The 13,069-nt window shown below is 37.1% G+C and overlaps 1 protein-coding gene across 1 annotated transcript in view; it reads left to right on the plus strand.

The window, feature by feature from the left end:
* Positions 1–6,175: 6,175 nt before the first annotated feature.
* The window catches only part of Pdp1 (PAR bZIP family member Pdp1), a 374,616-nt gene continuing 367,722 nt past the window's right edge, over positions 6,176–13,069 (plus strand). The window contains exon 1 of the mRNA XM_083126357.1: positions 6,176–6,383. Coding sequence (XP_082982483.1) covers positions 6,296–6,383 — 88 coding nt within the window. The 5' untranslated portion in view covers positions 6,176–6,295. The remainder of the gene's footprint in view (positions 6,384–13,069) is intronic.

The following is a 13,069-nucleotide window of genomic DNA, read 5'->3' on the forward strand; positions in this document are numbered from 1 at the left end:
ACATAATACTAACGATATAATAATAATAATTAAAAAAAATAATGGTTTTGCGGGTGAAGTGGTAGAACAGGCACAGGCTGAACTTCTACCACGAGGACTTCACCAACTTATTTGACAAAAACTATGTTGATCTTTTAGTTTTTAATATACATCGCTGTTCGTGCGATAAATTATACAATGCAATGGTCATTAAGAAATGGTATATTTGAGTTTGGTAAAGTTACGTCAGTCAATATTGCGTATTGTAGCATCACATAGCACGAGTGGCACGAACGCGAAGAACCGGGTAGGAATTCTACCGCTGTCGTCTGCTTCAGAAGGCAGAAAGGGTCACATGAACCAATCACGTAGCCCTCTGCTCCATACGCTGGCGTACGAGAGAGCATTTGCCCGCGTGCTGTAGATATCCAAGCTTTCCCTCCAGAAAGGCAGCAAGGAATATAGAGTTCTTTACGCCGAACCTGCCCGGCGTCCAGGCAGGAAAAAATGCTGGAACGAGTGTTGTTAGTGGAGCGTTGCAAGCGGATCGCGAAAAATAGCTATTATAATGCCATGAAGGTCAGCCATATATGATATTAGTCAAAATTTACTTTATATTAACAGCATTTACGTATTTTTGAAATTTTAGATCAGGGAACGCCGGGCGTATGGGCGTACTACGCCACTGAAGGCTAATCGGGACTGGACCTACAGTTTAAAGTGGGATCCGAACCACTTGTGCCTCCACCGGGTATCGAACCCGGGACCCCTTGATTACAAGGCAAAGACGCTACCACTGCGCCATGGGGGAGGCCCGTTACCAGTTCGATTACGAAGATAACACCTGATTTGCTGGAAAAAAGTCGTTGATGGGGGTATGCATATTTCAATAATACAAAGCTTGTAAAGTTCGTAAAAGGCAGTTCTTAATGTTTCAACCATTGCGAGGAGGTGCTGAAGGATCTTTATTTTTAGTTCCTTTCTACCTCACAGTGTGCCATAACTCTAAATTGTCCAAATCACAACAACAGGGAGCGGCAAAAGATTGTAGCTTTTCGTGCTTCAGAAAAGTGGTACTAACTTAATAAGGTAGGCATGAAATAAAAAACACCACCCTTGAATAGAAAATGTGTTAATGATATTATATTTTCTGCTGTCATGATGAAATATCTTACGTTTTCTTGTTCAATGACTGAAATTCAGAACTTAAGGCTAAAAATGGGGAGGATACGAGAAATACCGTCAACATAGGAGGTGCCACACTCTAGGAACAAATATATTTTCACTACAAATTCACCTCCATTAGGAGACAAATATATTGACATAAAAGCAATTAATAAGGTTGCAACCCTTGCACTGAGCGTTTTGATTAGCGAAAATCCGAATTGGATCAAATATTGATTCTCCTGCACGGATATCAGTGTGACGGTGCTGCAGAAATTTTTCTAACCTCACAAATGATAATTAATTAAGATGTAGGGCTAAGACTGCGAGCAATAAAATTGCCCAAGCATGCTGATTTTCGCACCGTATTGCAATGTTTAGTTGTTTAGATTTGTATTAAGGTGCACAGAGAGCTACAGTATGGACGAGAGCTACAGTTTCTAGTGAAATCCCAACCGAACCACTTAATGAAATGTTATACGTCGACCGGGGATGGAAGCCAGGACCCCTTGATATCAGGTTTACGGCTAGACTATTGGGGCTGGGAGCCCAATTTTTATGTCAGCATTTAAGAATCAGGCAGTTCGTGTACTCTTTGATTCTTTATCATAGTATTTGTCCCTCAAGAATATTTGCAGCGATAAGAATAGATATAACGACGAAACCAATGAGAGAACATCGCTAACACTCGTGCAATTGTCGGTACTCCAAGCAGAAAAGAAACATAACGCTTCTTTAGATTTTGAACGTCGTACTACTTATTCATGTAAAATTCATTTGTCACACCTGCGTAACGTACTCTGAGTACGTGGGATCGAACCAAGAACCTTGACCATTGAGGGGGGTGATGTAGCTCGCTTAATCATTCATCCTCTTCATTTGAGCACTCGCCCTTCAAGGTAAGCCTAATGGTAATGGGCGAGAGGTACTAACTACACACTTGGAAATGGCAAAACACAAGCTTTCAGATTTATACCTTCAAGTCTAGATCAACATGGTTGGAAGTAACAATACCTGTCTGTCTCTGATGATACAATTCCCCGCTGATAGCTGTTCATATCGAAACGTGTTCGATCGCTCAATCTCCTCAGTTCCTTCTTGTTCGGCGATTCCAGGCAAAAGACCCCATACCACACGTTGCTCTCTGTTTTGTTCTCTCTCCTCCTTCCCTGGTCGTTGCCCTGAAATACCAGCTGATCAGCACCTTAACTCCAATAGACCAGGAAGGATTTGTAAATTACTGATGTGACATTCTTTGAATGCCTGAGAGAGCAACGGCTGGCGACAGGGGTTATGAATTCAGGCTAGCTATAAATCTCAATTTAGAAGAGATTGATACGCCTGCTAGACCTATTCAGAAACTGTATATGCCAACAATCAAAGAACAATCTGAATACGTTCACCTACCAGACAAGCACCAGATTTCGTAGCAAGTTTGACGACTAGATTGGCCAATTACTTAATATCAAATAAATGATCAGTGGCCACTGTTATCCAGGCATATCTGCAGCTGTTCTCTCATTATTTAGTTTTACAACACATCATAAATAAGGTAACCTTGCGGTCTAACCGAACTAGAAAATGTATATGAACATTAGTGGAAGTTTTAATAAGCGAAAATGGAAAATTCTATTTTTAAGTTTTTGATCGAAATGCATCTAACGTATTACAAAAATCTAGGGGGCTACAGGGGGGTTGAGACCAGTTTTGTGGGGATTCAGCCCTCCTGTAGCACCGTCCCTGCTGATAGCCTTGTATCAATGGTTATGGGGGTTATTCCTGACTGAACAAAAAATGATCGATCAGACAATTCGATTATTGATGGTGGAGAAAGAACTTCCGGTTTGGCGAATCTTCCAATGTAAACAAGTGGAATACAGATCGTCACCGAGTTTATTTTCTTATAAAAGATCGGAAACAAAATGGATAACTTGAAATTTTTGAGTGATGTATAGAAACAAAGGTACCTAGAAAAGATTGGCAATTTCCCGGATCCTTTGGATGCAGATATAAGGGACAATACTAATATTTTCCAAGGCAATGTTGATCTTGTACCATCAGTTTCGTTTTTGAAAAGACTTCTCCAGGTTGGAATGAAGCTATATTAATTATAAACATTGAAATTCTTCGATCACAACAGTAAAAGAAATAATAGTAATTACTAAGGTTAAAATTATTGTTATACACTAATACCTAATTAAATACATTTTATTCGAATTTAATTATTATATTATTGTTGTTGTTTGTTTATTATTATCATGCTATTCGATCCCGAGTGAATATCCAGCACACCTATTTTCCATTAATATTCTTACATTTCATAGTTACTACATTGAAATACACACATAGTGTAATTTGTTATTAACTTTTGCAAGTGTCGTTCAAGAAAGGACTTTAGAAGTTAGAAAAAAATACTCACAAAGTTTATATTGTGTGACCTCATCTAAAATTATATTTTTTTGAATTGTGAAAACTGTGGAACCATTTTATTCTTTGAATTAAATGGTAGAATCAAAGAGAATAGGGTAGAATATGAAAAAATATCCTGGTTCCTGTATTTTTTACTCACTTTTTCGATCTAATGAATATTTTACATTGATTACTCTGTTCGAATACAACAAAGTTAACTTCATTTCTGTTATTAACAATAAAAATAACAAACTTCCTGCTTTCATGCAACTTGAAATGTAGGATGCCAATTTCCAGAGGGGGGGAGTCAGGAGGGTTCGACTGACCTACCGACGCCCATGGAGAGAGCGCTTATCAACAACCAAAAGGCATATGCGTTATAATATGATTATAAATAGTTCCAACTTTTAAATGTAATCAACACATGTGCGTTAGGCAATTATAATTTTCGAAACATGTAAAATATTTTCATATGATTTGATGAGGTGCCGACTGCGGAAGTGCAGTCCCCGCCAGCGCCAAGGAAGCACAGAAATGAAAGTTCCGGAGAATAGCGCCCATAAAACTAAAATTACCAAATATTGCAGAAGGCTTCTTGAGCATGTCTCTCTCCAGAAACAACCCATTCATTTGCGCAAGGGCAAAATCGAAATTCTTGCAAAAATTGAAAGTCATCAAAGTTATTTTTGTAGGATTTTATAGGTTCAAAATATTTTTTTCATAGCTTGGTGGGGAGGGGGCATGACCCCATGCCGCACTTTGGGTAGAGTCCAGCGCAGATAATTCTGCCGTGCAATGCGCGACAGAACTAAAGAAGCAGTGTTGCTAATGGAGCAGATAGAAAAATCGCTGCGGTGCGCCGATGCACAGCTGTTACGTACAACAATAAAATTAGAGAATTCAGGTCTATCTAACGTTGAGTTTTAAACGTCATGCATTATACCAGGACTAGGATTAATATGTACTAACAAGTGACTATGTATGTAGCTACATACATATGGACTAAAAATTCGCAAAATATGAACTAACACATAAGTAAAATTACCAAAAATGCTGCAAAGAAGACTTCTTCATACGATTCCTTATTTGAGTGATTTCAAACAAAATAAAAAAATATATATATTATTTTTCATTGCATTAATGCACTGGTGGCGTTCTAACTTTTCACTCCCAAAACCCGTATACACTGTTATGGAACTGCAACGGCAGATAATAACATGCCAACGTGTTAAACCGCTACAATTGCACCATAACACTCCTCCTGAAGCAGTATTATTATTTCCTCTCTGAGATCGGCGACAGTCGGTTGCCTTTGTTGTACATTTACAAAGGATGCCGGCTTCCACAACAATAACAAGTACATATACTGCCACTAGACGATAAGCTGCGCGGCTTTTTCTTTTGTTATGAACCAGGGCCGGCGCTAGTAATTTTGCCTCCCTGGGAGGTGGCGGCAGATGCCGCTCTATTTCGACCCCCCCTCCCCCCGGTCATTACGCAGCAACGGAAAATTGAAAATCAATATATTCCTAACTAAAACATCAAAATATAAAATAAATAATGAGACTTCTTATGCTATTTCAATACTATTCAGCGCAAAAGAATATCTCGCTCGATCACAGTTTTCAATAGGCTTATTTTTTTCTTCTCTTCAAATTTTGCCGCTCTGGGCGATGGGACGGTTCGCCCTCCCCTTCCGCCGGCCCTGCTATGAACTTGGTCACCCATCAAAGCATGGCAATTTTAACACAGAAAACAATATGTATCGCATTAAGCAGCAAAAATGACAGCCTCCTCTATGCAATTTCTACAAGAAAACGTGCCGGAGCCAGAGTTGAAATGATGTTGGAACCACATAATTTATTTATTTTGAATAATTCCAAAATTATGAAATATGAACAATTTGTTGCTGCTGTTCGCTGCTCTCTTGCCAAAATGCTTTATTGGGATGCTAACACCATGACTGGCTTCCTCCTTCATGAACTCGTGCACGTTGCTTAGAATTTCCCGAGCTTGGCTATGCAAGGTTTTTGATTTCAACTTCGACAGAACTGGAGGCATTATGGAATTTAACGTTCATTAGCAAACACACACTTTTACATAAACACACGCAATACACGCACACAACGTCAAACCGGTCAAATACTTAGTATAAAATAAAAATATGGTGCTTCCAATCCAACAAAACTCACCGCCACTTTACCTGCCTTTTCCCCTTCCGTGACAGAAATAGTGCTTCATTATTACAGTTGGCAACACTAGTTACTAGCTAGCCAATGAACATGCACTGCATAAAAGAAGCAAGCACTACGCCGTGCTATATTGCCACATTAGCGTCCCTACCGAACGGTGGGAACCGCGAGCTGGAGAGCTATTCAATTGTTTTCAATGATGTTTGCGCGAGTGTGTCCAGGAATGGAATGACAATGTGGCAACAATAGCGAAGGTTTTCGAGCAGGGTAGAACACATGATGCTAAGAGAGAGGGAGACGAAACGAAAATTCGTTTCTACGCAACGGCAAATTTACGTGTGTGGCACTCTACGGGCCTGGTGCAAAAAAACAGTGACCTTGGAATTACAGGAAACGCTACTCCACGTTCGTTTGTTTAGTAGCAAGTAGTACACGACAAATCCCACAGATGGAACCAGTGTCCACGTTCTCTAAGTGCAAAGCAGAAAAGTTATAATTGTTCGTTTTGTTTTCACAAAGTGTCTTAATTACAATATTTTCTAAAGTGTGAAATGACTGACAAGGTGAATTCCACACCGTCTTGTATGGAAAAGAGTCTTAAAACACTGCTGGAACAAACAAACGTTTTCTCCTTAACTGGTAAGCAGACATCTACGATCTTCTCGCAAGAGTGCAGAGGTAGCATTTTAGTAATTAGAATGCTTGATCTTTGTAATTGATTTGACACGGGATTTGTTTGTCATGAAATAAAGTAATACACGTTTATATGTGTCTTCGTAACAAGTGACACGAGCGTGTGTACACAACTGTTATGAAACAAATAGTTTTTTACAGTTGTTTTGATTGGTACCGGCGTATTTGTGGGTGGTAGGTAGTACAAGAAAGATAATGTGCTTGTCCTGGAAATCTTTTGCACCGGAGTTCGTTTGAGAGGAGACGATAATGATTACTAAGTAATACACAACCAAATAATTTTGCGAAATTGACGATTGGTAAATTTCCCTCTAAGTTGCAAGTCGATTATGGTGAAGATTTCAGTTGATAGTTATCATAGCTATCCTTAAATCAAAAACTATACTTCGAACGCTCCAGACAGCTAGTTTTTGAGAATCTGTTGACAAAGTACTGTCGTCAAATTTTTCCACAAGACATGATGTAAGAAAGTAGAATTTTAGTGTGATTTATGCATCAACCCTACCCCCCCCCCCTTTACTTTTTAGTAACAACCCACCCACAATATTTTACAATGTCTTGATTTATGGCCAATTTTGCTGTTAAATGAAAATTTGCTGCCCTTATTCCTAAATGTGTGTTTTCACCCTAACCCTCCAGATTGGAAATTGAGTACAGACACTGGAAATTGGGCAGTCTGTGATGAATGAATAATGAATTTTCATTGAATTCCAAATTGTATAGTCTGGTGAAGGAAAATAGTCCCTACTGTAAATAAATCTTCCATAGATTGGTGTATAGTAGGAACAATAATTTGAATGGAATTGTTATTTGTAATTGAGATTGTCTGACTTTTTCTCATACTCATCTCTGGCATGTGACAGACATTTAATGTAACATCGAGTCGCTAGTCAAGTAGAAACTTTACCAATTTTCAGTGTTTCCATTAAAAATATTGGGTGGATTACTAATTTCAGTTAAATGCCCATAAGAATTATTTTGGAAAGTCATCCAGAAACCGAAATATTGAACGATTGGTGTGCTATGTAGTCAGGTCCTCCACATCAAATCTTGGATCCTGGTGAAAATTACAATGGCAGATCTCCTGACAAACATAATTGCATAATTTTTCATTCAGAATTTACCATAATCATACCTGAAGCCTCCTTCACCAAGTATTAGATCATTCTTATACTAAACAGAAAGTTTAGTTCATCTTTTGTGCCTGTTGTATTTGCTGAAGAGACGTTTTACAGTCTTCAATCGTCCCCCCCCCCCTCTTTTAAACAGTGAAATGGAATAAATAATTTGGACAAAAAACGGTCCAAGTTCCTTTTGTTTTATTGCGATTTCATTATGCTACAAATGCAATTTTTATGTGGTTCGATTTTGATTTATGTCTGTTAAAACATACTGCGGAATTATAGCGATTACTTAACATTTTGTTCGTGGTTAGGTTAGGCAGGTCAGGTTTGGTTTTCTTAGCATTAAAATAAAGTCCCTAAATGCATTCTACTAAGGTTCCGATTTACTTCTACATTCATTCCCACTAGTCTACAATACTTACTGTCACTTGTCAAAGGAGAATACCTTGTCCATGTGAAGCGCACATGCTTGCATAAAGTAATTTTTAACTTTTTTTTTTTAATCCAAACTGTGCTCATTACTTTAAGGAAGGTTCAAATTTTGTGTGACAATGATTTCCAAAATTCTACTATAATTAGTATCTTTGCTAGGAGAATTTGAAAAAAAATCATAAAACAATCAGGAACTGTTACCCCTCGTGCTAGAGTCAAATATTAGTCTCCTATATTTTTTTAACATCCCCACAATGCATCAGTATCAAATATGATATTAAAGAAAATGTTCGTAACACAAATTTGACTTTCTTTCTCTGTTCTGTGGGTAATTTACAATTCGTTAGTATGCAATATATTCACTGCAATTATTATAGCATATAGATGATTATTGATGTAATAGTATTTCTAATAGAACAGCATTGTAAAAATGACGCACATCTGCATTAATTGTAATAGAACAACACAATGAAGCAATATTGTATAACTGACATTAATCAACACAGATAATAATTTTCTCTTTTAATTATAGTATCTGTATACATTGATTTTCACTTCAACCCAATACAAAACACACATTCTAGATTGTGACCATTGTACAAACTTAATGTGATCCTTAAAATAATATGAGCAAGAAAAGGTATTATGTTTTTGGAAATTAAAGGTAATATTAATTTAATAGGGTGACAATACTTTTACCATGTGTCACAACCACTGGTGTATGCAGGATATATTTTTTCAGAACGGGGATGTAATTGTAAAGGTGGATGTTACCTATCTGTGTTCTAGGAATGGGGAAGGGGTGATACACCATAAACTATTTCAATTCAATTTCAACCTTCCTTTTAAAGGTTGTTGAAAGACACAAAAATGTAATTGGGCATAATTTTTAAGGTGGATTTCAGTTTGGTGTTTTTTTGGCACCAAAGGCAACTGACTCCTTGCCCCCCCCCCCCCAAAACGTTTGTTTAAATTGTTGTTTTAAGTCCACTTTTTTCACATGCAAATTGGGACTGGGCCTACAGTTTAGTCAGATCTGAACCACTGTGCCTCCACTGGTTATCGAACCTGGGACTCTTGATTATACCCCCTATGTAGGTACACCTCTGTCACTGCACTAGTTAAATAATTTATTATTTTTATTCACTTCATGTTGTTCTGATATATAGGCAATGAAATTGAAATGTAAGAAATGTAAGAAGAAGTAAGAATGTAAGAAATGTAAGAAAAAGTGGGAGGGGGGAGTTGCAGGAGACTGAAAAGAAGAGTACATGGGAGTGCATAACTAAGCTTTTGTTGTATTTATGGACACTGAAGTGGACAACTATGTATACTCATGGCTAATATTTTACTATACTATTGCCTTCCTAATAATTCCTTACCCACAATTAATGCACGCGATCGGATAGTAGCCCGTGAAATATCCACATAATGGGGATTCCCTTTGTGTATATGTAAATTATCTCCTACTTGCATTTTCAGTAATGCTCTTACCTCACCATTATTGTCATTATTAATATTTAATTCTTCACTCTAGCCTTGTATGAATCCTGTCTAATGGCTGCAAATGTTCATGCCATCATAGTAAAACTAAGGCCAGCCGCATACCGGATCAGACACGATGAGCCATTTTTCAACTGACTCTGGGAATGCTTAACATGGGGCTCTTATGAGCCGCCAAACACAGGACAAAACAATTGACTCGAGTCACATTGTGACGACTTGTGACAAAACAGTGAAGGTCCCGAGAATTTGGTCTCGCAGGAGCACAATGCGACAAAACACTTCGCGCATGTGCAAATCCTTTCTTCTCAGTGCACCACCTGCATGTGACTCATCACTAGGGAACGGAACTTTATGTGCTAAAAAACTCAGAAATATTTATTTTTTATGTGTCATAAATGTTGAAAATATGTGATAAAAACAAGAAAATATGTGACAAAAATAAAAACATTTGGTAACAAAAACAAACCATAACATTAAACATCTGAAATTAGTTTCTAAATGATTACCTCTTAGCGAGCTATTTTTTGGAAGAGTTGCAGTGGATCATTGCAAATCTGTGACGATTATCTCTAAAAAGCATCTTATATTGTGAGAAAGATCGCTCCACGTCACAAGAAACAATTCTTGCATATTTGAAGCATGAAATGTCACTAACGCCGAAGTTTTCCAAAGCTTCCTCTTCCTCTACTTCACCTCCTTCCAAAACACATGCAATTTGGCACAATGTTTGAAAACCTTGGTTTTTCCCCAAAAATTCTGTACATTTAGACATTTAGATCCAGTGAGTTCTTTCAGTTTCGTTTCTACTATACGGACTTCACCAATGGAAGCTGCCAAAGTGTTCGCGGACGATTCAAGCTTTCATATGGAATTAGAGAGAATGGACAGGTTTGTTGAAGTGTATGCCAATTCGACTTTTAAGGAGGGCTCCATTAACAGTTCTTGCAGAATTCTTCTTTGTCGAGATCATTTACAACAGATACAATTTTTTTCAAAGTTCTGGGCATAACATCTGCATCGCGTAACTACAGGTGTAGGGGGAAGTGAAACCTCAGGACATTTTTGTTTAAAAATGTCTATTCTTCTAGGCGACTTGATAAAAACTTTCTTCCCATTTGAAACCAGTTTATCGACATCGGGATAAAGAGCTCTTATCTTTTCACATATTCTATGCAATGCATGTGCCACACATGTAACATGCACCATTTTGGGGTAGCTAACGGCAAGACCACTGCATGTAAGCTGCAGCATCTGTCAAGAGAAGAACATTGTCAAATTTTATGCCTTCTGGCCACAATAGCTGCATTGCTTCATTAAAAACCTGGCTATCGTTACGTGTAGCCAGCCCCAGCTACTTACAGCTATTTTCTCCCAATAGGATTGTAGGCGACGTGCCAGAAGTCTGCCAGCGAGGGTGTTCAAAGACAAAACAAACCTAGCACTCTCGATATGAAAGAGGTGCGGAGAATAAACATTTTTCCTTTGAGGATTTTGAGGTAGATGAAGTCAATGAGCGATTTTATGTATTTAAAATGAAATTCGCAAAATATGTATTTACATACGGAAAACTGGAAAATATGTGTTTTTATGTAAAATAAAATTTGCTGTGTTGACATATAAGGCTATGATCAGAATTTTGGCAAAAATTAGGGTCTCTATCTTATCGCAGAAAAAAAAAATATTTACCTAAAGTTCCTTTCCCTACTCATCACTGTATCGTTTGACAGCATATATTATATGTAGGTTTGACGGTGCGGTCAAAATTAAAAATGGAGTTTCATGCAGAGAAACTAATTTCTCTTGTGCAAGCGAAACTCCATTGTAGGATTATTCCTCGACTGAGAACCATGATAAGGACAAAATTGATGCGCTATGGAATGAAGTGGCACAATTACATTACCATATTGGAAATTATCTTGTATTTGGACAGAGAATGTAGTGTAAAAATGTATCGTAAATTGTGCAAGAAAAAAAAAACTGGCCACTTTGATATATATTGCTCTAATAAATGTGTGTTTATACGTAGTTGGTGAATGAAACTTCTTCCTTTTTTGCAGGGGGTTCATCTATTGCTGAATTCATGTGTAAACAGGAAATATATTTACAAAGAAATCTACTCTTTTTTTTGAGAGGAGATAAATTAACATTAAAATGAAAAATAACTAGAAATACAATGCAAAGCAAAGCTACACAATTGATTAATCATTTCCTCACACAAAAAAAATGTGTTTCCAAAGCTTGAATGGCTTTCATGTTTTGACGTATACGTTAGTGATTTCTTTTTTTGTTATGCAACATATTTAGTTTTTCTATGAACAAAACATCAAAATTAAATTATCATATATACATATAAAGAGCCAAGAAGATAGGGGGATAGAAACATCCCTGGTAGTAATAAAAATTAACTTTTGTTGCCAGGAAAAATTAGCTCCTATCAATAATTCTCCATTCCCCATTACCTCGCACACACTGTCGTGTTACACCCTTCGCAACTTATTTTTTGTTAGCAATTGTCATGAAACTCTGCCGTGAATGGAATTAAAGTAATCAACACCTCTTTTGCTTCTTGTTCTTGTATGAAGAACACAAGACTCGCCATGTTGCATTGTAACTCATTGTGTCATGTCGGATCCGGTGTGCAGCTGGCCTAAGAAAACTCTGGAGGTAAAAATACTCGCAGAGCTAGCAATAAATGTATAGGCTTGATGAATATGCTCTCCACCGTTTTTTTATTGGTTCATCTTGTTGCAAGAGATTTAAGAAAAATATTAATTAAAATATTCTAAACTCAGTTTGTTTGTCCTCATAAATGGCTATGAGATGTACACATAAAAGAAAAAAATAATGGAATACAACATGGAAAGTAATATATAAGCTTACAGAGTGTGAATTTCCCCAGTAGCGAGGAATACTATAATGTTTGTATCTATTGACAGCTTGGATTCAACTGTCAAGAGGGCATGACCTGTGGTATCAACATGCCCACCCTTACTACACAAGGTCAATTGACAATGGTTGCACTTCCCTGCTATGACATAAGGTGAGCCCAACCCATGTGTAATCCGGTATTACACAACACATATGTCTATTTCTTGATTATATTTTTCTTGCTGGAATTCAATACTAGCAATACATCATGTACAGAAGTCAAAGTAGCATACAGGTCATTCAATACAAATCAACACAATTTTTTCACAAATTATTCTTTGCCATCTCTGGTTTTGGTAAAATTAGAATGCAAGTACTTACATCATTGTAGAATGAAAAATACTGAAATCTTAGATTGATTCATCACCTGGTTTTGAAGATGTCAAATTTTACTAATAAATGAGCAAACAATAGTTATGAAAATCATATTTAAATTGCATGTAATTGAGACACACATCTGGAAAATGTGTAATTTTGATTATTTTTTTATTATTCCAATTTGGTATATCTTCATGACAGAAAATGAAGTTTTTCCTCTACATGGTAATTCTGTATTTCATTTCCTTATTTCTCATTTCCTAACTTGCTATTATTGATAAACAGAACCCCCTGGAGGAGCCCACCACCACCTTCATACCTTCA

The sequence above is a fragment of the Lepisma saccharinum genome, chromosome 8 (genome assembly GCF_977018435.1).
Source record: "Lepisma saccharinum chromosome 8, izLepSacc3.1, whole genome shotgun sequence".
Lineage (NCBI taxonomy): Eukaryota > Metazoa > Arthropoda > Insecta > Zygentoma > Lepismatidae > Lepisma > Lepisma saccharinum.